This window comes from Pollicipes pollicipes, unplaced genomic scaffold (genome assembly GCF_011947565.3).
Source record: "Pollicipes pollicipes isolate AB1234 unplaced genomic scaffold, Ppol_2.1 Scaffold_4002;HRSCAF=4701_pilon_pilon_pilon, whole genome shotgun sequence".
Classification (NCBI taxonomy): domain Eukaryota; kingdom Metazoa; phylum Arthropoda; class Thecostraca; order Pollicipedomorpha; family Pollicipedidae; genus Pollicipes; species Pollicipes pollicipes.
The window spans coordinates 28,284,857-28,310,094 of NW_023596420.1; the positions used below are offsets into that span (position 1 = coordinate 28,284,857).

At 55.2% G+C, this 25,238-nt stretch overlaps 1 protein-coding gene across 1 annotated transcript; it reads left to right on the forward strand.

Annotated features, from left to right (window-relative positions):
- Positions 1 to 875: 875 nt before the first annotated feature.
- Positions 876 to 24,969, forward strand: LOC119094329 (irregular chiasm C-roughest protein). Its single transcript, XM_037217395.1, has 6 exons — positions 876 to 1,287; positions 17,378 to 17,509; positions 20,024 to 20,229; positions 22,224 to 22,359; positions 23,739 to 23,927; positions 24,799 to 24,969. Exons 2-6 carry the CDS (start codon positions 17,378 to 17,380, stop codon positions 24,967 to 24,969), a joined length of 834 nt encoding a protein of 277 aa, XP_037073290.1. The 5' UTR covers positions 876 to 1,287.
- Positions 24,970 to 25,238: the final 269 nt, after the last annotated feature.

Genomic DNA, 25,238 nt, shown 5'->3' on the forward strand with positions numbered 1-25,238 from the left:
AAGAGACAATGAATCATGGATAAGAAGAGGGCGATGAAATAGGATTCTGGAGGCCGAAACAGATCGTTGATCTCAATCTACTCTACAGGAAGGTCCTATCAGGGCTAGCAATTAGTGTTTTGATTCCGAGCCGCTGTAGGGTTCATCTCTGACCCTCGGCAGACAAGACTAGCCAGCAGCTCCGGAGTTCGAGGCCCAGCTGGAACTCTCAACCCCCGGGCAGATCTCTACCCAGCAGTCCTAATGATCACAGTCGTTGGGCCTGGAGACCGAACCGACCTTCATTTATCATTGCCGTTCGGCTGGCCACCGCGCCGTCAGATTTGCGAACGACCAACCCGCCAGGAGACCGCCCTTTGCCCCAGCGGCTGACATGTTGACGGTAAGCCCTGGCCAGCCTGTCCACAGAGAGCGCTAACGGATATCGCCCTTTTCAGTCAGTTATGTGCTTGCCCTACTCTCCCATAATCCGTTCGAGTTGTGGCTGCAACCTGCCGCTGTTCACGCCGTCTCCTTTGGCAGCCAACAGTTCTCGTTTTCACGCTGCCGTCTGTCCGCTTCGTGACTGGCTTCTGCGTCCACCCGCACCGTTTGCCGGGCCTTGCGTCTGCCCTCTGCCCCTGTCGGCCTGCTATACCTGTGTCTGATTTGTGCCTGCCTGTGTCCTGTCTGACTCATGTCTGCGCTCCGTCCCAGCCGTCGTCTCAGACCGCATGGTCTCTGCCCCTGCAGCCTCCCAGCCGCCGGCCCAGCTTCCCCTCTCTCCTCCTCTGCCGTGGCCGGCCGCCGCGCGCCGGCCGGTAGCAGTCGGCCCGGCCGGCGGCGAACCCCGCGGACCAGCCCAGTCCGCGGCGCCGCAGTGCCGGCCGGGCGTCCGGAGGAGGCGGGAGGCGCGCGCGAGCTGTCCGAGTGTGGAGCACGGTGCGCTGGTGGGAACGGTGTGCTCTGCTGCTGAGTGGCGAGCCGCCGGTGAGCGTCCCGCGAGCTAGCACGGACGGCGGCGTGAGGAGACAAACTGCGGCTCCCGTTGATTGCACGCGCAGGAGGTGGTGCGCCGGTGTTGCGCGAGAGCACGAGCGCGCAGTTGGAAGACGAGCGGCGGGGACGGGGCGCGAGCCCGTGGCGCCAGACAGGTGGTGTCGTTGCTGAGGGCCTGCAGTCTGTACAGCTGTGGTGCGGAGAACACGAAAGGCCCACGCGGGTCCGTGAGCTCGCGGCTGCGTGGAGCGAGCTTCTTCAGAGCGCGCCAACACCGGCATCTCATCTCGTGTGTCACCACACGGAACGGTGAGTCACCCCGGGGTGCTGTCTTGCGCGTGCTGAACGATAGACTTTGGGTAACCGTGATATCTTCTCACACCGTCCTTACGGCTAAAATTGCATCGGCGTGGTTTGGAACTCGGTGCCTTGGCGGTCTGTGGGGCAGTGCTGGGTCGGTGTTTAATTAATCTCTGCCTATCCCGTACGGTCTGCGTGCCTCTCTCTCATTCGTTGTCCGTGGCACTGCGATAACATCAGTGGCGATTACAATTCCCGCTGGCTATTTCACTAGCTGGTTATTTAACTTATCAAAAGTTTGTGCAGCGGCATTAGCTTGCTACCAAACTGGAATGCTGCAAAAGGATGCATGCATTTCGTTCAGATGTGATGATTCCCAGTGCTGGTGGATTGCCAGGCGCGGACAATGTTAATGACTTGTTATGGAGCATATGAGGCAAGTGGGCGTTTAAGTCGCTTCGAAGTACACTTGAGGTGATAATGCAATTACCGTTTCCGCGTATCCGTAATCTTAAACCTAAGCCGATTTCTCCTGTAAGATGGCGGGAATGCTCACTGAAATAACGCACGTAGTGAGCTGGATGCACTCGGGTGTTTCGTTTCATGCCTTATAATGCGCGCTGGTTTGCACTCAGATGCAGTCCGGGAGCCGAAATGGCGATTACGTCCGGTCGTGCTTTGCGTGTGTACTGTTGACTTTTCGGACGTTTTTCGCTGTTAGGTGAATGGCAATGCAACATGAAAGACGCTTCTGGAGCACGCACAATGAGTGAGGCGCTTCAATTGTCCGAATTCGAGTAATACCCAGCTGTGCTGTTCACCACCGGACACTATCAGTGACTCGTAAAACTGCATGTAGGTCCTGTAAAGCCATGCTTCTCCATTCCTTGTTGCATAGTGAACTCCGTTGGTTACCGGGCCCATAACATTGCTCCACACCGGCTTAGCGTAGATGACGCCTGATGGCTGCCTGTGACAGCCGGCATTTACCCGCCCCTGCATTCCGCTGACATGCTGTGTGCGCGTGAGCTCTGTGAAAATCCCTCAGTGGGCTGCAATCACTCCCCTAGTCGGGGTCATCACTCTCCCATAACCCCGGCGTGACCGAAAGCCCTCGAGGGGCTCGGGGAAGGCACGCGCACGTTCGGTCGCCGCGTCATTTTTCGTTCCCACGCCGCGTCAGATTTACCGACAAACGGACAGCACTCTGAGACTGAAAAAGCGACCGAGCCCATATATGGTCACAGGTTTTATTGGGGTTACCTGTCTTTTACGGTCTCGGAATCCAAACACATTGTTCTCCGATCCCTAATGTTCGGATGAGATCATAAACCTCACGCGTCAGCCACCGAGGGCAGCAGGCGCGAGACAGGCTCCGCCCTCACGCGCGCCGTCGTCTGTTTCACTTTGCGCTCAATCGCGTCCCGGGCACGACTTGGCGCAGCGCGTGGAGGTGGCTCCGGCGCTGGAGGTGGAGGTGGCTGCGGCGCGGGACGCCGCCAGACGAGCCTGTCCGGAATGCCGCCGCCGTGTTTTGAAGGCGGGGCGCTCAAGACTCGGGAGCCCAGCCTTCGCGGTGAATATCCACGCGGTGTTTGATGCACAACGGTCTGAGGTGATTTCGGGCTACCACTTCCAACATTAAGCCTTAGTCGTGGTGCAAAAGATGGATGTTTTGGGTAGTTAACTTATGGTGATGGACAGCTTTTTACCAATCCATCCCAAGCCCCTTGCGTATTTCAGAGATAGCCTGTTGCTGTTTTCATTCTTTGCAGTAATCTCAGGGAGTTACTCAGCACGATGGAAGCTTTCCTCGTATGGTGTCAAGTGTATTAGTTGCGCGCTTCAAAACAACGTTCTCGCAGCTTACATCCCAAGTTGATTGCATAATGCTGCTCATTGGCTTGAAAGCTGCCATTGCTGTAACCAGAGTGGAAGGTTCCAGTGGAACACGAATGCGTTGAACTGTTCAACAAACCGGAGGCGTCCATGCAATTTGTCAAATTATTTGAAGTGGTGGCGAATGGACAACTGTTTTCGGCCAGCTACAGGCATGGAATACTTGAGGATGGTACGGAAAGGACATTAGAAATTGAAGTTCCGATTTCTTGTCTCTACTCGACGAACGCATGCAACAGCTAGCTAATGCGTCGCGGAGTCATGGCACTGTCATAAACTTGTCGAAATCTCAGCCAGTCGGCTGGAACCGACCCCAGCTGTTTATATCGTTTTCGAGGGTCCTGATGGTTCAGTGAAAGGCCATATAATTATTGTCGACGTAACCGTAGATCAAATGTATGCGTCATAAATAAGACAAGCGAGTTTCACTCAGTCACTTTAATACCATATAACGGAAGTAGCACCGTCGATCGTGAAGAGCAGGGCCTGCTCTTCACTCCGAGCAGCTCACTCCGAGAAGACGCCTGGCGTCTTCTCGGAGTGAGCTGCAGTGGCGTACCTGATTTGTTTGCTGTCTAGCGGTAACACGTCTCTCACGGTGTGTGACGAGTGGGGTCACGACAGACTTGTGTTATCACCGCTGAGCTCACAGATAATGCCAAAACGTAAGTGAACAAAGACGGGTGACTTTAGGAACCCTCACGAATGAGCCCATTAATACGCTGAAATATCCCCCTTTATTTTTCATGTGCTAAGCAGGCAAAAGTGTAGAGATGTGAAACCTCGCTGACATTTCAAAATAATATTATTCGAATATTAACTGACTTCAGGCCTGGGGAGACTTGACAATTGTAAGCTGAGTCGATACTGTTGCAGTGAGCCGCGTTTTAGCAATCGTGACCGAAGTGCTGCGAATAATGAAAATATGCTTGGCACGAAATGGTCACAGTGAACAGGGCGCATACCTGCTTGGCTTTCACGGTCTTTCGTTATAGGCCTCATCACCTTGTTTTCGGGGTGGTTTTCTTAGCGCGTGGTTTGATTGGTCGCCCTCCGGTTTACTGCTGACACGTCCACCGTTCGGACATTGCTGAAACATCACTTGCTGACTTCTAGACGTACACCTGCCGCACCGCGCAGCTGGTTCCGCGTGTTCGCCTGATCCAGTTGATGAGGCCTGACATGAGTTGCTGAAAGGGTAGGAAAGGGCGGGACCCGTACTATGCGTGTGGTCGCACTTGCCAGTTTGCACACATCGACCCAGACTTGCCGATGCGATCGTGCACTTCTCCTGCCGTCAGAATGCGTTGGACTCACATCGCTGCAGCGTGTGGTGAGACGTGAGATCCGAACGCGGTCCCAACATGCGCTCTCACTTTTTGCAGTTTGAGAACTTTGCGTTTGCTCTTGCCAGTGGTGTGGAGAGGTGAAATGATGACAACATGGCGGAACTTCATGCAAATGTAGTTTGACCCAACAACTTGCATGCAAATGTCTGGACATCACTACATTGTTTATTGAGAATAACAACATTTTTACAACTGCAAATTTGCAAACCAGTCGCAGGCGCGACAAGCCGGTATGCGTCGAGCCGGTCCGGGCCGGGCCTGGCCTGTCCGGGCCAGGCCGGGCCGGGCCGGGCCGGGCCGGGCCGGGCCGCTGGAGCTGAAGTTTTCCGGTTGGCGTTAAGACACGTGGGGCCTGCGGCCTCACTCGTAACAATGCCGCCTGATGACATTCATTTGGAGTTCCCTGCGTACCATGCTCGTGAGAGACATGCCTTATTTCTGTCCGGAACTTCTTGAGCGTGATGCGCAATCTCCTAGAATCGCTGCTGTTTGAATGTCTTTTTTCTGTGTGTCTATTGTATTTAAATGTCTTTTATCTCACCATCTCGAGCTCAATAATTACATGTGACAATCAGACTGAACAATACCCTGTTGAGTGTCGTGTGAGGATTATTCCTGCCGAATACTCGTCACTGGGTTAGTTAGGTGGAAAGTTGCGGCATGTGTTCGTAAAGCATTTGGTACCTTTCGTTGGGCCGGGAGGTAGTAGTATACCTTACATATGATGGGCTGAGTAGGGATTCAACACCGTTTTGGGGGAAGGAAGCTCTATTGACGTCCATTCCAAAAGAATATACCGGAGGACTGGTTTGACTGTTTTGCCCAGTTTTTTTTTTGCTTAATTGCCGTCCTTACTGTAGCAACTATGTATCCTATTCAACCTGGCTATGAATCCCGCTAAATCCGTACAACTCCTTTTACAATGCAATCCATTCTTTTGCCGCTTTCAGTTTTAGGCATTGCAACACTAAGGCGTATCACGTTTATCGCATTGAATGTCTTTTACCTCATATCTATGCGAATGTAAAATAGGAGTATCAAGGCCGACTGTACTGCACATCTGAGCCGTGATCAAAGATAACCGGGGTTTAGCCGTACCTGGGCATATCATACGTTTTTGGCTAGTTTCAATAAACAAATAGGACCCGTCGCATTTCAGGTACCCGTGCTCTTGCTGCCATGGTGCAATCTTCTTAATGATGGCAGGGTCATAAGCCATAATTATCAACCCAATCTCGTCAGTTATTAGCCGTCACGTCATTACCAAGTTATAAATCTCGCCGAGCTTCGATTTGATTGGAAACCGTTCACATGGCTGCGTCGTGCCAGGGCTCATATTTCCACATCAGACACCCGCAAACCGCCCGGCGGAGCGCCGTCAGCCTCTCCCCCCCCCCCCCCCCCCAGGTCTCCCTCCCCATGTGAATATCTCGCGCCGCTGTCGTCCGCCGCTGCCCACCCCACACCCCTCTCGTCGGCGCGACGGCGCGGCGGCCGCAGATCGACGGCGCCGACGCGCGAACGCGGTCGGTCGCGTCGGTCGCGCCAACTTCCAATAATCTGCGCGCCTATGACAAATTAATGCGACACACCGGTGGCAGTCGGCCGCGCAGCCAGCGCCGCCGGCGCGGCATTAAATCACGGTGCCCGCGGCCCTGTTGAGCGGCTGAATAATTCATTCGGCTGCTGGAAGCGGCCGACTGGCGGACGCATTATACCTGCGCCTGTGTTTACCGAGAGCGGTGGGCGGTCCCGGGAACCCAGCGGGCCGCCGAGGCCGCGCGGACCGCGGTCCTGACGCTCGGTCCGCGCCTCCGGACCCCGCCGCACCGCCGCCCCGGGCCAGAGGGTTGATCATCAGACCCCAGCGGTCCGTACCGTACCCCGGTGCAGGGGGTGGCAGTTGAGTTCCACCGTACCATACACCGGGGTAAGGGCGGGTCGCTGGGTTTTACTGGTGGGCAGGCACGGGAGTCGAGAGGAGGTCGTTGGGTCGTAGTTAACACCCTACCGCGGAGTAGAGGGCCGGCCGTTGGGCTTTACTGATACCCCACACCTTAGCAGAGCAGCGTCAGTCCCTGAATTTTACTGGCACCGTGCACCGCAGAAGACGGTATTTGATTGGTTTTCACTGATCGCGTTCACTGGAGTTGAGTGTCGGTGGGTGAGTTTCACTGATAGCTGACACCAGATTAGAGTTTTTAGTTGGGCTCTGCCTGTCCCGAACCACCGACGCCATGCTTCACCGATCCCAACCCCCTCGGCCTCCAGATCTTAATGGTTCATTTTGTGGCCTTTTAACGGCTTGAGCTCTTGTAACTGGCACCGAAACCAGAGTGGCTTGACTGACCTCATGGGCACCTGGCCCGACATCGCTAGAAGATCGGTCGTCACATCCTACCGGTCCTCGACAATGGACGAAAATGTATTGTACGATGTCGCCGGCGCATAACCGCAGACCAGAAGATCGCCCAATGGACAGCAGGGCTCCGAAGTTTGAGGAGAAGATCGTCCAGTGAACAGCAAAGCATCGAAGTTAAGGGAGAAGATCGCCCAATGGACAGCAAAGCTCCGAAGTTTGGGGTGTGGTTGGGTCCGTGCACGTCCGCCCCCGATTGATCCAATGGCCAAATGATCTGGCGGGGATGAGAACCGTTGCGCAGGAGGGCGTATGGGTGGTCTCATTACGGGACCAGTAAGGCATGCATGGTTAGATGACAAAGACTGCGGCATTTGGAATGTGTCGTTCCGCCCACCACCCGCCGTGTTTTGGCCAGCGTATCTTTCAAACGATGTGAACAACTCGCCAAACACCATATGCGTTGGAAAAAGTGTTGCGGATACGCCCAGTGCATATAGATGTGGCATGATACGACTTTGCGATGTCTCCACAGCAGATGGAATTAGTTGTGAATTTGTGCGCGAATATGTGTTTGTATTTGTTCGATCGAAAGTCATCCGCGAGGTGGCTTTTCAGGTCTTTGGATCGTTGCAATGTTCGTTGGTTTCGGCTCATTACATCACTCATTCGCTACGACACATTACAAAAGATGGTGTAAAAGACGATGCTACAAAACATGCTATGAAATACGATATTACGAACCAGACTATAAAACATGATACCATAAAGTATGATATATTGATTGCGTTACCATAAGAGACGATACGATAAAATAGTGTGCCATAAAATACACATTTATGAATGGCCGCTGGTTGCGAATGAAGAGAGTAAATACGTGCCAATCTGTGTGTCAAAAGTTTGCAGCTAGATCACGGTCGGCGCTTTTGAGAGTTTACTCCTTTTTTGTTCAGGGACGCAACGTTTCGGCCAGATAACTACCCTCCGGCGATCGTCTGGTGTTTTGGAGTCCTTAGACGGGCTGGATGATGTTTGGCTTTCTGCCATGTCCTTCCTGGTTAGCTCAGTTGGTAGGACACTAGACTCGTAGTCGGACATCCCACGTCCAAATCACAGACATATTAAGGAAAGAATTCGGTTTGTGGGGTGAACGTAGCTGAAAAATTGACACCAAGAACTCCATAACACCTGGCGACGGCCGGAGAAGCAGCTGACCGAAACGTGTAAATACGAACACATCAGACGAGGGGATTGTTCGAGCAATTATTTCCCCCGTGGAACTCACGCCTCGTCTCAATCCTTCGTCAAACGTCTGCTTCTTGCTCAGAGGGTTCAACGTGATCGTGCCGCGGCAGTACGAGGGTGTAGACGTCACCACTCTGTGTGACGTCACCCCAGCTACAGGAGGTGGCGTGGTCTAAACGCCCACTACTGGACGGTTATCCCTGGTCACACTCATTTGCCAGAACCACGATATAACTGTCAGTTTAACGTGGATGTATGAGTGCTAGACTGCAGCTGGTGGCCTTTAATCATGCATGTAGTGCGTTCTCGCTTTCAATGACAGGAAATGTGTAATTACGTATTGCCAAGGCGCTTGGACATGATGGCCTGGCTGGAATGCACCAAATGACTCCTTCATTCAGCAGCTGGATAACTTCATACTGGCGTCTTTATCGTGCGTACAGCTAGGACGTGATCTTTTACAGCGGCTCGATAAGGAGTGACATTTATCGTCGGAAAACTACTTGTGTCTTCCTTGTCCGACTTGTTACGAGAATATTGGCTGATTGAAACGAAAAGTAGCGGCCTGTTTTAAACATACAACCGATCGACAGATTGGAGGAATCAAATCACGGCTTAACCGCCAGCTGATTATAAGCCAGCTGCAATGTTAGCATGGTATAAACATCACCTGTAATGGCTTCAACGCCTGATTTATGTATGCAATGCCCTCTGCAGAGAACCGTCAGTTTTTATGTGTACTGAGATAAAATGACACATATTTTCGGCACATGACCTCCGCACATTTAGTATGAAATATCATACGTGATCACCAAACGACCAAATTTTATCACAAATGCCGTGCTGCCCGTTCCTTTGGCGGCCTGAAGCAAAACAGCTAAGTGACACGTCATGGCTTAAAGCTCAAGCTACTCGTGGCCCATTGGACCGCTGGCTGTCGCCGCGACCTGGGCTACGCGAGGAAGCTACGTTGACGCTCCCCCCCCCCCCCCGAGGTTGACTTCGGGAACTGGATTTTGGGCACTGCAGGTCGCATAACGCGCACCGCGTACCGCACGGCGCGCGGCGCACGGCACACGGCGTACGGCGCACGGCGCACGGCGCACGGCGCACGGCGCACGGCGCACGGCGCACGGCACACGGCGCACGGCACACGGCATGCGGCACACGGCGCACAGCACACGGCACACGGCACACGGCACACACCGCACGCCGCACACCGCACACAGGAGACCGGAGACCAGAGACCAGAGACCAGATATTGGAGGTCAACCTCTGTGGACCAGGGTCATGAATACTGGGCCCCCGCGACTGGATTGTTTAGGCTGCAGTCGTAGGACTTGGCCCTGGAGACCGGCCTTGTGAGACCGGATTCCGAAGACCCCACCCTGGAATCTTGGAGTCGGCAGCGGTTTGCTATCGCTGTTGTCGCAAGCACTGGTCCAATGAGCAGCGTTCTCTCCGCCCTCCCTCTGCTCCCCCCGCTGATGGACTAGTTTCGGACCGCTGTGAGCTGTTTGGCAACTGCAAGTGGGCTGCGGGGTGCTTGTCGCTGCTGAAGCAACACTCACTAATACCCCACAACACAACAGCACACACACAACACGACGGAGTTTGCGAACACGTTTTTTTTTGCACTCAGCGGCCTCTGTGAGGTGACAGGTTGTTTAATGAAGAGTATGTACGGCAGCGACGGGTTCTTGATCACCAACGAAGCGTCTTCTGTTTTTGTTGATCGATCATTAGATTATCAGAACTTATCATTTTCTTTCATCACTAACGAGTTTGAGAATTCCTTGAGACGCTATTAGTTGCCATATATTTAGCCTGACATGCACACTAACCCCACAGTTTTCAGAAACGCAGTCATATTTTTTTGGAGGGGGAGGGGGGGGGTTTGGTGGACCAGCCCTCAGTGAACCGGTGACCCGCCGCCAGTCGCTGCTGGTGGACCAGCCGTCAGTGAACCGGTGACCCTCCGCCAGTCGCTGTTGGTGGACCAGCCCTCACTGAACCGGTGACCCGCCGCCAGTCGCTGCTGGTGGACCAGCCCTCAGTGAACCGGTGACCCGCCGCCAGTCGCTACTCTGCGCGATACGAGGAACATCACCCCGACCGAATACAAGATGGCAGGCTCACAACGTTTTGCAGTGAGCTGTCGTTAATATAGGTGACTTCGTTGAGAATCGTGCCGTGTTCTAACAGCTGAACCGTGTTAATGTCACTGCCCTCACGGATGTCAAATCCCTTGTCATAACACCCTGTCATCATATGCAGGACGACCACTTTTTGTTCTGTGATGTCCGTGATAGCCGAACGGTAGGCAAATAAAGGCTACGTATGCTGCGCTCTCTATATCTGATCATCATTACAGATCTTATTAAGTCTAATTTACATGTTTTGCGTGCTGTTCCGTGATGGTCCAGTTGAGGAGTAGGAATGCATACGTAAAACGTCTGTTGTTTTGGTGCAACGCCCAAAAATACGCGTACGAAACAATCAATGTTCATACATCTCGACGCTAACAGATCCTCACGTTTGATCTCCGAATACCAACCTCACGCCATCGCTACCCCCCGAACTTTCCCCACCAACGCGATAAGAGAACTCATCTGCGTGCCTTCCGGGAGAACATGCCACCTTAATGACCGGGTCGTGACTTATCTGGGTGTCATCAGCGTCCATCCGATCCCTTTTATTTACCTTCCCCACCACTAATTGACCTGCAGTGGCCCCGCCGGTCACCGCGGCGGCACACGAGGGCCTCCGAGAGGACGCCTTGTACCTCGCGTTGACGATGCTCCGAAGCGATTGCATGGCCGCATCGGCCGCCGAGGCCGGGGGATTCCGCGCCGGATTTCGACCGCTGATTGGATAGCATGGTCGCTCCAAGTGGGCAGAAACACGCCGCTGGGATCGGTGACCGGCGCGGGCGCCGCCATCGGGCGCCCTGACCTCGATCGGATGACATGACCTCGTGTATGACGCGGGTGCCGCGCCTCGGGCAGTGCCACGGCATTGTGAGTGCTGTGCGCCACCAAGTTTGCGGTTGCGTTGATCGAATCTATTGCGTGGTCGGCCGTGTCTGAGGTGGTTGTCCATTTCATTTTGAGACGTTGGAGTCACGGCTTCCCCTTGAAGCTTCTGCCACGCCGCTGAGAAGCCGCATCTCCCCAGAAATGCGTAAGGACGCCCCAAGTGAGGATCGAACCCATGACCTCCCTGCCAGACTGACACCCTGCGACATCGTGTCGTGCCTGGCCGCTGTACCGCCCTGAAGTGAGGCTTCCCCGTGTGCAACAGACTCTGTACGCCTCCCTTGGGCGAGCATCCGTGTCGCCTGCAAACGAGCCTGCTTTCCCATGGTGACGTCACCCTGAGCGATCACGACCTCTCCCCTGCACCCCTGGCCGGAGCGGCCGCAGACCAGCTGTCGCGCCGTCCGCAGAGGCGTCGTCGGCGCGCCGGCGTCCTCCGCTGCCCGCTGCACCGATCTGGTGATACGGCCGGGCTGGACGCGACCACACGGGCTCACAAAGCCCGGTAACAAGTGGCCGGGTGCTCGACCTGGCCTATCAAGATGGAGGTCGTGCCAGCCCTTAATCACGAGATTCGGCGGAGGAGGGCCCGACGGTGGCCGCGGAGCAGCGTGCTGGGGGCGACGGGAGTGGCGCCGACTTCGGCTGGTGGTTGTGTGACAAGGAAGGCTGGGTCAGTCGCCATTTTTCACCGGCGATAGGACGGTGATGGGCGTCGTGTACTTGTAAGCATTCTGGAAAACAATGGGTGGACTGATCCCGCGATGTCCGATTTTGACAGTTTTCTGTATTTTAAATGGGGTGCCGACGACTCGTGCACTAGATCCGGCACGAAAACAGAAGGCTGAAGCTTTTACTCACCCTGCCATATTTGAACTCGGCTAGCCTGAATCGAGGCCGACACCAGCGCATCTGCTCTGTTCCATGTCGCATTATGACAGCAGGGCCAGATGGGAGTAGATTACTATTTCAGCATGATTTTGATGTTTGGGACGCCATTCTGAGCTGCTGTGTCGTCGAAACTTAGCAGCGCGATGCTTCCGTTACTCATCCACAGTGGACAGACACAGACTCTGACTCTGTTTCTCTGCCGCCGAATAAAGAAGGCCGATGTTGATGCACGATGTGCCACATCCCTGGCTTGTCATAAGACGGGGATGTCGCGCAATGCGATACTCGAGAACAAAACTTTTCCTTACCATAATTAATTGGATTTTCTTATCAGGAGGCTCAGCGTAGCAGCCGGTGTAATAAATGCAGAAAGATGGCTGCAGCCGGATGCCAGCAGGTGTTGATAAACAAAAACGACCTCCAATGGCTCGTCAGTAAATAGTGACAGGTCACGGCGTTCATCGATAAGCATGGTTGCATGCCCGTCTTGTACTTTGTCTGGGAGCGATGTTTTGTCCTTCCAAAATGCACACTTTATTTGCGCTACCCCTCAAAGCAATTCAATATGGGTTAATTGCTTGGAGTGTTGGCTTTTTAAGAAGCATGAAATAAGTCTCATTGATTGCACACCTTTGGCCAGTACAACACTACACTGCCGAACTCTTCCTTGATAAGCAAGCTGCCGTAGATTAGTTCGTGAGACAAGGACTACATTCTTTACTTTTATCGTATGCGTCAGTACAAACTGCACACAAACCACTGCCCTATCATTACCCGCTGTCGGCGTAGAATTGAGAACATTTTGACACTTGTACTTCCTCTAACGTTCTCCATTGACCGTTTATATATGACTTCCCATTTGTGCCTGACTACTTTCACGAAAATGCATCGAGCTGCAATGAAGCGCAGCGCCAGGAAAGCAATGTAGCACGATAAAGATCACTTTTGCAATAAAGAAAGGAGCTGAAGTTACAGCCCCTGGTCTCCGCAGACACTTCTGGCGAAACGAACTGCACCTTGATGCCTTATCACGTCTATCAGCTGTGTCAGTTTGTGTCCCAACAGCTGTTATGTGTGTAGTTCTGTGACGACAGACTTGTCATCACACCATCGTATTAATAAGTGATTTTTCCATTGTCTGGCGGGTCGTGTCGATTGTTCGCTAGGGAGTTTGACGGCTTGTGCTGAAGGCCGTTGCGCGCCACCCTTCTGCTTGTAGTGTCCCTGTCTTAGATTTCAGAGCGGTACACTCTGGACCATGTCTCACACGTCCCCAGGGCTCCCGTCTATGTAGTCAGAACGACACGACCTGGGTCACGCCCTGCCTCCACTTCGGGCTCCCGTCCCCGGGCTCCGCTCCCCCGGGCTCCCGTCGGCGCGCCCCGCCACCGCCCCAGCAGCCTCACACGCCTCACCGGGCGGGCCGGCGCCGTCGCGGCCTGGCTCAGGCGGCGCCGCCGCGGCCTGGCCCAGCCCGCCCGGCCACGTCCACCTATCCGTCGGATAATTAACAAATGGCCGGGCCGGCGCGGCGGCGGCGCGATACGCCAGCGATAGCTCCGCCTCGTCATTAACCGCTGCTCGGCCTGTTTATTCGCCGCCGCCGACTGCCGTGTAACGGTGCGACGGCGCCGGCAGTCGGCGCACCGCTCCCGGGGCCCGGCTGATAGGTAGCGTCTGCCGGCCGCCGCGCCGCGGAGGGTCAGAGGAGCGAGGCGAAGAGACCCGCCGGCCGGCGGCGGCGCCGGGACGAAGTGGCGTGGACGATCAATTCGCAAACTGCCCATGCTGATTGCGTCCGCCCATTAGGTTAATTGCTGGTCATGGCCGTGTGTGCTGTGTCCACACACAATGCTTGCTCTGGAGATGCCCCGACGTCACTTCTCGTCAAGTTGTTGAAGAAAGTGAAACCAAATTGGATAAGTGCACTACTACTACACGAAGGAGTTGCTGCAATTTCTTCGTCACTTTCGACGAGCATTTGTATTTTGACGGAGACCATCGTACACTGCAATCTTTCCCTGTCGCTGCCCAACGAAATAGCATAGCTAAGTTCGCATACAGTGTTTTGCGAAACGTTGAAATGATGCCGAACTTGCAACTATTGGTGCAATAAATACGCGGACCTATGCAAAGCTGGTGCGGCTCACTTGTGAATTAGTGTTACGGGATTTGTATGCAACCACCTAAAAATACAAAACTTGTGTGCGGTGTGTGCGGTGTGTGTGTACTAGTGTCGGCTGGGAGTCCGGCACGCGTCCGGACGAACCTCGGCTAGGTGGCCAACACGAGTTCAGACAGATCTCGGCTAGGTGGCCAACAGAAGTCCAGACAGATCTCTGCTAGGTAGCCAACAGGAATCCAGACAGATCTCGGCTAGGTGGCCAACGGGAGTCCAGACAGATCTCGGCTAGGTGGTCAACAGGAGTCCAGACAGATCTCGGCTAGGTGGCCAACAGGAGCCCAGACAGATCTCGGCTAGGTGGCCAACGGGAGTCCAGACGGACCTCGGCTGGGTGGCCTGCAGCGCAGGCGACGCTCGGCTGGGTGGACGGCAGGAGTCCAGGCGGACCTCGGCCGGGTTGCCTGCAGTCCAGGCGAGGCTCGGCTGGGTGGCCGGCCGTCTCTCACCCTGCCGGCCGGCCGGTCGGCCCGCGCCCCGGCGGTCTGTTTTTGTCCGGCCATTGGCTCGTCTAATTGCATCTAATCACACGCGCCACCATCAGCTTCTCCGGGTTGTGTGGGGGCGAGGGAGGGGAGGGGATGCTTTGTTCAGCGGACTGGCTTGCCTGGGACGGGCTGGCGAGGTTGACTTTCCCTGGGGCGTACTGGAAGCGGGGGTCTCTAACCGTGTAGAATGTGCTGGGGTAATTGTCTTTCCGTTTGTGACGTCTGCTGGATTTGGTACTGCGTGGCAGGGGTCGAGAGAACGAGCAACGTCTTGTGGGGCATGTTGACCTCCAGATCTGGTGCGTGAGGTGGGGGTTAGCAGTTTGCTCGGGATGAAGGCCGATGGGGATGTTCGGGATGAGTGCTGGCCGTGTGTTCAGGATGAAGGCCGGTACACGACAAGGCCAGTACGTGGGGCAGACACTAATGCAGCTTACCCTTGTAACTGTTGAGCTACTAATTGCGCTCGGGACGCGCTAAAAAGAGGCAGCTGCGGCTTCACTGCAAATTGGCACATCGGCCCGCTGATGAGCACGCGCCGTGGAGATCTCCGCTCAGTCGCATGAAGGGGACCTTGGCGGATGATTGGGTGGCATGCCGGGGGAGAGGCATTCCAGTTGTCCCGATATTACGTACGCTGTTCAGTTCATTAGACAGGGCGGGCTGCCCGGGACCGGTCGATCTCCTGTAATGGTCTGTTGGAGCAGTTGAGGGCCTCCTCGATGCAAGAGTCTCGGCCACCGAACAATGGAGACCCGGCCGTCGACCTCCAAGAATCAACAGACCTGTGTCAATCGGAGAGTGCACGGCCAATAAGAACCTTCTCGATGCAAGCGCTCCAATCTTGGGAGACTCGTATGCCGGTTGCATTGATTGGCGATGCTTGTTAATCAGGCACTTCGGGCTAGTTTTAGTTGAGCTTTGGAGTTTGTTGACATGCTCGCGACATATCTCAAACGTTGCGGCTTGACAATGAAGCAGGCAATCGGAGACGAAAAAGCTGCAGAAATCGATGGCAATCGCTCACAAATGGCATATGAGACGGTAGTTTTGCAGTTTCCCACACCGTTGTCTTCGTAATTGGTGATACGAGGTAATGTGACGTTTAATGTCTATATAGGTTGCGAAAGCAATTAATTTGATTGCGCAGTATTTGTTCCGTTTTAGACGATGCGGTACTGTTCGCAACTAATGTCACCTGGTGATGAGAATCCGTATTATTGTAATAAGTTCCGGATGTTTCCCAGACAGCATTGGACTGCTGGATGTGACATTAAGTGAAACAATAATATGGCGCACCAAAACGCAGGTTTGTCTGGGTCATTTTGGCACGTTACCCCAGCAGCCTCCGGAACGGATCTTCAGGTGAATGCGTGTCTTAGACTTGTATAAGTAACGTCATCTTCGCATCGGAGCCGAGATCGTCACCGGGGCCGTTGTAGCGGATTCTCGGTTTTGTGCCGCGAGCAATGATCGTTGTTGACGTCCTCGAGCGGACGGCTTCAGGCGGCGAGTCCTGTCGGCTGAACGATCTTATCGCAGCGACAAATCAGAACGATTTATCTGAGAGCCGGCGGCAGCCGTATCTGGCGAGGCAAACAACCCGCTGCTGTTTATGCACAGGCATCATTAAAATGAGAGGCATTGCGTCTGAATGACAGCTTCCTACGGCTGCGACCTTGTCTGTCCGTTATCTTCTGTCAACAGGTTACCAGCTGTGTTTGAGCCCCACCGATCACATACGAGCAGTAAATTCCGTGGGGACTTGCGAAGCCCGCGCTCACGACGTTTCTTGCTCGGGAAATGTGCCTGCATTAGCATTTAGCAGTGCGTTCGTAAGCAGCTCTCTGCTCGCGTTAAGTACGCAGCGGCTCTCACCGCCCAGCCGTCTTCCCTCTGTTCCCTTCCCTTCTGCTGATTTATGGCACACTGCGAGTGTTTTGTGCCGAGCTGGGAGCGCGTGACCCGGATGTTTGATCCGAGCAGCTATGTCAGGCATGTTCTCATCACATGCCACGGGCCTGGAAATTGACCGTACGTTGTAGGTCGTTGGCTGGTACTAAGCGCACTTGTACCCCCTCCCCCCTCTCTCCTCCTCTTTCCCCAGCAGCTACAACACACTGTTGTTGCAGCCTCATCCCCTCCCGTCCCCTCCTCACATCCGGGGCCTCCTGTATGGTGGTGCGTTCCGTGCGTTTGACCATGGTGCTTTGGCGACCATCGCTGGTTTCTGGAGGTGAGGCGCTGGTGTTCGGCGCTAACTGGTGCTCCGAGCTGAGGCAGTGTTTTGTGCGAATGTGGCGTGGGTTCCAGGTGATAATCTTTGGTGCAAGGCATTGTCATGAGCTATGTTATTCAGCCACACCAATGGTGCCCTTCGTCGGTCTGTGGTGCTGTGCACTGACATGATACGTGCTCCGGATCGACGGTGGTATTCCTTGGTGAATTTGGCACGTTCCCCTGAAACAGTGACGGTGCTCTTTACTCCCCTACTGTGCTCTTTACTCACCTACTTTTGGATGTCACCTACGGTGACATCCAAAAGCATGAACAATTTTCTGTGCGGACCCGTTGGGTGTTCTGCAGATGTGGCGGCGGCACACTACGACGCGGTGTGACCCTGTGCTGACCTTTGGTGTGCTCGGCAGATGTGGCGGTGGTGCACTGTGCTGGTGCACCTGTGCCTGCTGCACGACTTCAGCGACGCGCTACAGTCGTTTGTGCGCGAGCCCTCCGACCAGTACGTCAGGGAGGGCCAGACGGTGGTGCTCCCGTGCCAGGTTAGTGTCGGCCACCGGCGGTGCTCCACACCGCCACCGGTGGTGCTCCACATCGCCACCGCTTAATCAGAGGTGCCCTTCTGCTAGTGGTGCTCAGAAGTGCCCCTCTGCATTTTTACCGATGGTTGGTGCGCATGTATCAGTGGGTGTTGTGTTCCACACCGTTATCACCTGTCTAGAGAAAGAGGTCGCTGGTGCTCCAGTGTCATGTCAGTGCTGCGGGTCTTTCTGCTCTATGGCATGGCCGAGCCAGATATGGCCAAACATTCCCGGGTAAACAGCTGACGGACCAGCGCTGTGGAGGCTACCCGGCCTGGACGAAGCTGCCAACACTTAGGGTGGTAGGCGACATATTCTGTGACAGGCCCCGCGCAGGCAACAAAACGAGAGGCGGGAGGTTTTAAGACATTTACACGCAGATGTCATTTTTCCGTGGGTTGAGCGATCGTACTTTAAGGAACTTTTACGAGGTTTTTATTGTAGATATATATCTCTTGGCTGGTGGTAAATCTGAACTACCGGTCAATTGTATGCTATGCTTCATGACTGTGAGAAAGCTGGTAATAGTTCTTTCGCATAATTTAAACGACAAAAAGCACGGGGACAAATGAACAATAAAAGTCACGTATAAATCCGTATTAAAGAATGCAGCATTCTTCGTCATTTAATATTACCAGTTATCTGCCAATGTGTCATTTACGGCCGGCCCTTGAAAAATATAAGGTCTACACAAGTTGCATCAGCATCTTTGTACTACTGCCGCGTTATAGCCCTACGAAGCTTGAGAATTCCGTTAAGCTTGCCATGCGTTGAGAGGCACAAATCCCACAGGCTCAATACTGGTTATACAGATCCAATCTAAACGATACTGTAAGGTGAGGTGGGAGTTCCTCGTACTGCCAAGGAATGACCCCACTTCCGACGACAACTCTCCACCAGATCAGATGATCCGATAGGGAGAGACTCTTGACTGACGTGCTGACGTCATCAGATCCGTTCACACCAGCCGGTCTTTGTGCCGTGCCGCGCGCTCCCCCTCTGGCCTTGTGTTCCTCATCGCCCGGGGTAGCCTGCCAGGTCGGTGGTCGTCCCAGCTTGCGCGGTAACGTCACTGGCGTAAACGCGTCAACTAGCGGTCCATCATCCTGAAGCCCTGGAGACTGCAATCTTCTGCATAATAGCGTTAATGTTACCAAATTTGCCAGTCCGAGTACGTGAGGCTTATGTGTGTGTGGAATAGTAATGGCGTCGTAATTGGTTGCGTTGCGTGCGCAGAGGGAAGGGACGTGGGGGCTCGGCTTGGTCATGGCACCAGGCCGGTCGACATGACCACAGGGCAGATTTCCAGCCTGAACTGCGGTGCGCTCGTTTGTATGGGTTTGATGGGCAGTAATTGAGCCACTCAAGCCCGCATAAATTTTAAGTTTGGTTACGACACTAATGCATTTGCTGTGTTTTGAGTGGAATGCGTAGGGCGGGCATCCCCATAATTCATGCCATTTTACACGCCGTAAGTCACACCATGCAAACAGTGGACGTTTCCCAGAATATGTGGTGCTTAACATGAGACCTGCCGGCCTGTATGCTGACGGCGTGGTGGAGCCAACTTGCAACACGTGCATCTCGCCTGGCGCTAACGCTGCAGCCCACGGAGCTATCCCACATCGTTGGCTTGACAAGGTCGTTCATGTACTATGCGGCGTACTATGCGGACAGCGGCGGCCGTGGGAAGGTTTCCCACCGTTTTTATTTAGTGTTCTGCGAAAGAAGATCCTTTTCCAGGGATCTGTGGACAAAACGTACCTTGATTTTACGGTTATCTACGAACGATCGTCGCGATGGAAATGATTCCGAAGTTCATGACCCTTGCTGCACGGTGCCACTCAGCTGCCACACAGTGTTTGTCACATTTGTGTGACGCCACGTAACGCCACTGCTTAAAGTTTCCGAACGGACCATGGCGATTGCAGTCGACCGTATTAAAGTTGCTAGCACTTTAAGTGCAGTCCCAACAGCGTCGTCTCAAGAATATCTTTACTCGTTTGTAAGCATTTTGGTTTTCAACAGGAATCATTCATCCTTTTCCAGCCGCGCCACACATATTCCTTTCGTTGCTTGGCCATCAGGAAGCAGGAGGCGGCAGTGACACGCGATTGCTAAACTATTTCGCATTCCGAATTTGAATCTGGGCTCGCCCCCCCCCCCCCCCGAGTGGAAAGTTGCTTCGTGCTTCCCAAGGTCCGGCGTGTGCGCGCTGCATATTTTGCTTGATCTCCCATGCGCTTGCGGGTGCATGGGTATTCCCGACAGTCGGTGTACAGTAAGGCTCCCTTGGCATAGTGGCATGTTCGTGACATGCCTGTGAAGATCCCTCTTCCCGTGGACTGCGTTGTCGCCAACGTCACCTCCCAGAGGCGCTCCCGGTGCTCCCCTGCCGGGGCCGGTCCGGAGCCGACACGAAGAGCCGCCTCAGTCCCGCTGCCCTTCGCCTTATTCCCCTTTTCCCCTCTCCAGGTGTCGGAGCCAGTCGGCCAGGTACAGTGGACCCGCGACGAGTTCGGCCTGGGCGTCATACGCGACCTACCCAGCTACCCGCGCTACCAGATGATCGGCGATGACCACGAGGGCATCTACTCGCTGGAGGTGCAGCGCGCCACGCTGGAGGACGACGCCGTGTTCCAGTGTCAGGTCGGCTCGGCCGCCGGTCAGCAGGGCATCAGGTGAGGGAGCCCCGGCTGACCAGCACAGATCCAAGGCCCGCCGGCCAGCAGGGCATCAGGTAAGGGAGCCCCAGCCGCCAGCACAGACCCGAGGCCCGTCGGCCAGCAGGGTATCAGGTGAGATGGTCCCGCCGGCCAGCACAGACTCGAGGCCCGTCGGCAGCAGGGCATCAGGTTGGAAGGCCCGCCGGCCAGCACAGACCCGAGCCGGTCGGCCAGCAGGGCATCAGGTGAGATGGCCCAGCCGGCCAGCACAGACTCAGAGGCCCGTCGGCCAGCAGGGCATCAGGTTGGAAGGCCCCGCCGGCCAGCAACAGACCCGAGGCCGGTCGGCCAGCAGGGCATCAGGTGAGAAGGCCCCGTCGGCCAGCACAGACTGAGGGCCGGGCTTTGCCATGCGACCGGAATTATCGCTTGTCTGTAGTTACGATTTTACGTGCAGAGCGTGGATGGTTGAATGACCGTAATTTAGGTATTAACTGCATCGCGTGGCGAATTGTGTCCGTACTGTGAGGGTGGGTGCAGGTTATTTTTGAGGTCCGATAAGATATTTGCTGCCTTCCGTGTCGTGTTTGTGATTGGTGTGAGTATAGTTGACCAAACAAAAAACGGAAATTTTGTAGAACTTTTCAAGCAGGGGCCTAAAATAAGCACTCAGTTCTTTTCAGTGCATTTTTTCATGATGTCCGCTCTGTTCGATTATTTTTTTGAACTGCTTTGTGATAATCACGCACTCACGTTTGCGGTTATTACACGGCACGTTTCTCACGTTTTTTTTTCTCCCGGTTTGTTGAACATGAGCCTCAGTTATACGCTTAATCGTATCACTTAATATTGGTGGTGCTAAGGCTGGTCATTTTCGTAATAGCTTGAAGGAGCGATGTAAGCAAGGATTTGTTCCTTTTGTCGTGTCTTTAGTTGTAGCCGTTCGTCGGACGGGCACTGAACATTGGCCAGGTTAAAACATAGTCTGTGATGAATGTCTTGAATGAGGGATACACGCAAGGGTTTGTTGCAATTATTCGTTTCCTCAACGTTGGTAGACGGGGGTACAGTTTTCTCACCATTTGGGTGTGGATATCTCTCAACTCAGCCTAGTTCCCCCAACCTAAAGGCCAGCTCTTCTAAACGCGTGTATGAACCACATTAAATGTGGTGAAATCCAGTTCTGAATCTGATGTTTTCGTTGGCCAGTCGACTGGGCCATCGATGTGATGTACCGAGAACATGCCCCTTTTGGCAATCTTCTGCCAGCTGATTTAATTCTCCGCCCCGGTCGTTCGGTAACTGCGCATCATTGTTCACCTTAATGGAAGACATCCACTATCGTGTCTGTGCGGCGCTGCGCCTTCGCATAAGGTACTGCCATTCTGCACGGTTTCCTTCGACGTTGCGGTCTGAGTGGCGTCATTTCGCCTTTCTGTCCGTCCCTATGTAATATGCTAGTGATTATCGATTATGATTATCGAAAGGCCATTTAAATACGATAAAATCGTTATCTCACCGTTCGCCGCCGGAATTGGAAATCGTGAATTCCCCGGAGTCCGTTGTGCCTAAGGCTGGTGCTAACCCAGGTCTAGCGATGCTGAAGGCGAGGATTATTAATCCGATTCCTTGGTGCTCAACATACGAGCGTAGTTTGCCTACAAAACTTGTTGCGCCTAAGGCTGTGGTCTTTTTCAAAACCGTGATGTCCAAGCTCGTGTTATTCCGTCTTGACATGCACTTTTAAGATCTTGCCATCTCTGCGCATCGTCACACTGCTCCTCAGGTCCTGTATCATGCTCCTTGAGCCGAATAGTAATTTTCCCACGGTTCTCGTGGCGCTCGTGACCGTAACCTTACTTCAGGTTTCCGTTCTCAAAAGGTCACCACTGTCCCGCAGGTCCAGTGATGATCACAATCGTGACTCCCCTCGTGTCCTGTCGTACGTGCGATCACGATCCGCCAGCGGCAGCAGGTTCCGTGACGCCGTGATCGTGGTCCTGCGGCAGGTCCCGTGACGCGCGCCTGACGATCCTGGTGCCGCCGGAGCCGCCGCGGGTGATCCAGGGGGACCAGGTGACGACCGCGGCCGGCCTGGAGGTCCGGCTCCAGTGCGAGAGTCGCGGCGGCCGTCCCCCGGCCGAGGTCAGTACCGCACCGCTCGCTCGACCTGCTCAGGTTACCGTCACTCCCACGGAATGTCGAGACGTTTTTGGCACCTGCCCGGTACGTGGCAGGCGCCGCGAGGTTGGCTCCCTGTGGTGGTATGCCGAGTTGACGTGCGGGGAAATACTCTTGGTCACGAGTGGGCGGTGTTGTGGACTCGATGGCGCGTGGAGGACCCTTCAGAGTTAACTGGCGCAGCGCCGATACAAGTTGGGAACGCTGCCGTTGTTGTTGAACACTAAACTTGAAGAGCGGGATTATGGTCTGCTGAATGCCTGGACTCTGAATCAAAACGCCTCTACTCCACTCAGCCATTCGAGCTGAAAGCTCCGGGCTCCACTGCGCCGCGCCGCCACAGAAACCCATCGCCTTTACAGCGATCAGCAGCACCTAAAGCCGCCATCCGTCGCCCCCCTCCCCCCCCCCCCCCCCCAGCCCCGCCCCCGTCACCCGGCGACTCTGTATCCCGGACATGCCGCTGAAAGAGAAGGGAAGGTCGTGGGGTGTTGAACTCATGGACAGGCCAAACGCCTGCGTAAAAATCGGAGCCAATTGGTCGCGACTCTGAAGGTGCGTTTGCCGGCCCCACCCTGCGAGTTTCTCGACGTTTCGCGGCTCTGCATCCTGTCAGCCGTCATTACCGCGGCCAAAGGTCATCTGCGTTTCCATCGCCGAACGCGAATAGGCTATAACCTGGACACCATTTACCGGCTTCAATTCTCTTCCACGGCACTGGCGAACATAACTCGCCGGGTCACGCGAGGTGAAAGCCAAGGTGATGCCCGAACTGGCCGCGTGAAGTGACGTCACACAAGCCCAGGTGGGCGAGTGGGAGGGCGTCCTTCACGTGCTGAGTTCGAGGTGTTGAAGAGATGTTTACATTCTACGGTGAAAATCGATGCGGTTGCGTGCGACTAGAGTGATGTTTTATGTTATCGCTCAACAGTTTTCGCCGGCATATGCAATGTTAACTGAGTCGGACTTGATCGTACGTTTTCCTTTGCTCCCCTCGGTTTCCAATCTAATAAAAATGGTTGAAATTATCACGATTTAGTGAAGTGTGAGATTATACGGATATTAAGCTAATTGTCGTTTGCTTAGAGCATGTTATTATCGTTCATTTGTAACTCGCAAATGATTCACGGACAGTTATCACGTGAACCAACTGTGTCCAGATCAAATGCTGCTTCCTGCCCATGTCGTATGTTCCCTCAGACCCCAGTAGGTTGGTAACCCCCCCCCCCCCTCCCCAGACTGAGTGGTACCACACCCCTCCAAAGGCTGCCCAGGCTGCATAATAGCCCGCCCCCAGGCCACGTGGTAACCCCCCCCCCCCCCCCCCCCCCACCTCTCCCCAGATCGAGTGGTACCGCGGCGACGGCGCGATCCTCGAGAACGGCACCTCCACCGAGTCGGCGCTGATGGCCGACGGCAAGCGGAGTGTGGTGCGCTCCACCCTGGTGCTGACGGCGGCGCCGGCCCACCAGGACACGACCGTCACCTGTCGGGCGCACAACGCGGCGCTCACTCGGCCGCAGACGGCCGCCGTCCGGCTGCAGGTCACGTTCCCGCCGGAGGTCAGCGTCAGCGCCGACCGGGCGCGCGCCGCCGAGTTTGATGACGTCACCCTCCACTGCCGCGCCACGGCCAACCCCGGCCAGGTGAGGCGCTGGCGAAGGAGCGGGCGCGAGGCGGGCGCCGGCGTGGAAAATGCTCTTGACTTTGTGGTTGACATTTAGGACGGCTGTCAACAGACTCGTCCCGACTGATTGAAGCCGGCCATTTTCAGCACTAAAGCTCTTAATGCTGAGTGATCAGGCGGCAGCTTACGGCTCTTCTTACTTACGTCGAATTTCTGTTTGATTATGGTCATTGTCTTGTGATTGATGATATGACCGTCCGAATCATTGTGGGAATGTGACGGCCTGTACGCACTGCTCCGGTGTTGGAGCCGTGGTGCAGCTGTCCGGCGTGCTATCCATCCCCTTGGGATAATGAACCCAGCCTAGAGTCACGTGATGTCCACCACCCTCCGTGAGCGGATGAGTGGTGCTGGTGCCCTTGAGCCCGCTTCCACCAGCAGGTAGAAAGGTCAGCCCATGTGGTAATCGGTGGGCGCGGTGGGGCCGCCGTCGCCGCGGCCGGTGCAGGCGCTTACCTGCGGCACGGCCGAGGTAACGGTGCTGGTCTGCCGGCGCTCGTCAGTGGCGGAGGCCCGACTGTGGACAATGGCGCGCGGTGTCGTGTCGGGGCCCGGTCTCCGCCGAGCGAGGCACGGCCGGGCGGGCCGACCCGAGCTGAGCCGAGTCTCGCGCGCCGGCCACCTGCGGCGAGATGGCGACGATTGACGATGGGGCCGTCCGATCTGCGGTTAAGGTCGCCTGCAGGCCGCCCTGACGCCGGCCGCTGACGTCACAGGTTCGGTATCGCTGGTTCGTGAACGGCGAGCCGCTGCCAGGCCAGACCGACAGCTCCACGACGCTGCGCGCCGTCGGCCGTCACCTGGACAACGCCTCCGTGCTCTGTCAGGTCACCAACGCCGCCGGCACGGGCAGCGGCGCCACCCAGATAAACGTGCTCTGTGAGTGACTGGCGGCGGCGGGGCGTCCCACGAAATCAGTTGAGGTGCTGGCTGCGGACCTTTGAGCGTCAGTGGCAGTGCGGTGTGGGGCAGCTCCCGGTTGCTGACGGTTTAACACGGTCGGTGCATGCGGCGCCAGGTCAGCCTTGGCTCTGTGTGTCGAGAGCGCTGACTGGTTATCAGTGCGCCTGCTTTTGTGCATGTGTAACCTATGATCACCCGTGCCGCCCCTCGTATTGCCGCCGGATCCAGTCAGACCCGGCTTTCTCGACAGCCG

What these genes read in the sequence shown, in the direction of transcription:
- LOC119094329 (XM_037217395.1), top strand. Translation starts at nt 17,378, where the DNA reads ATGTGGCGGTGGTGCACTGTGCTGGTGCACCTGTGCCTGCTGCACGAC. An exon ending in CGGTGGTGCTCCCGTGCCAG is followed by an intron (nt 17,510 to 20,023) that starts GTTAGTGTCGGC and finishes TCCCCTCTCCAG; the next exon opens with GTGTCGGAGCCAGTCGGCCA. An exon ending in GCGGCCGTCCCCCGGCCGAG is followed by an intron (nt 22,360 to 23,738) that starts GTCAGTACCGCA and finishes ACCTCTCCCCAG; the next exon opens with ATCGAGTGGTACCGCGGCGA.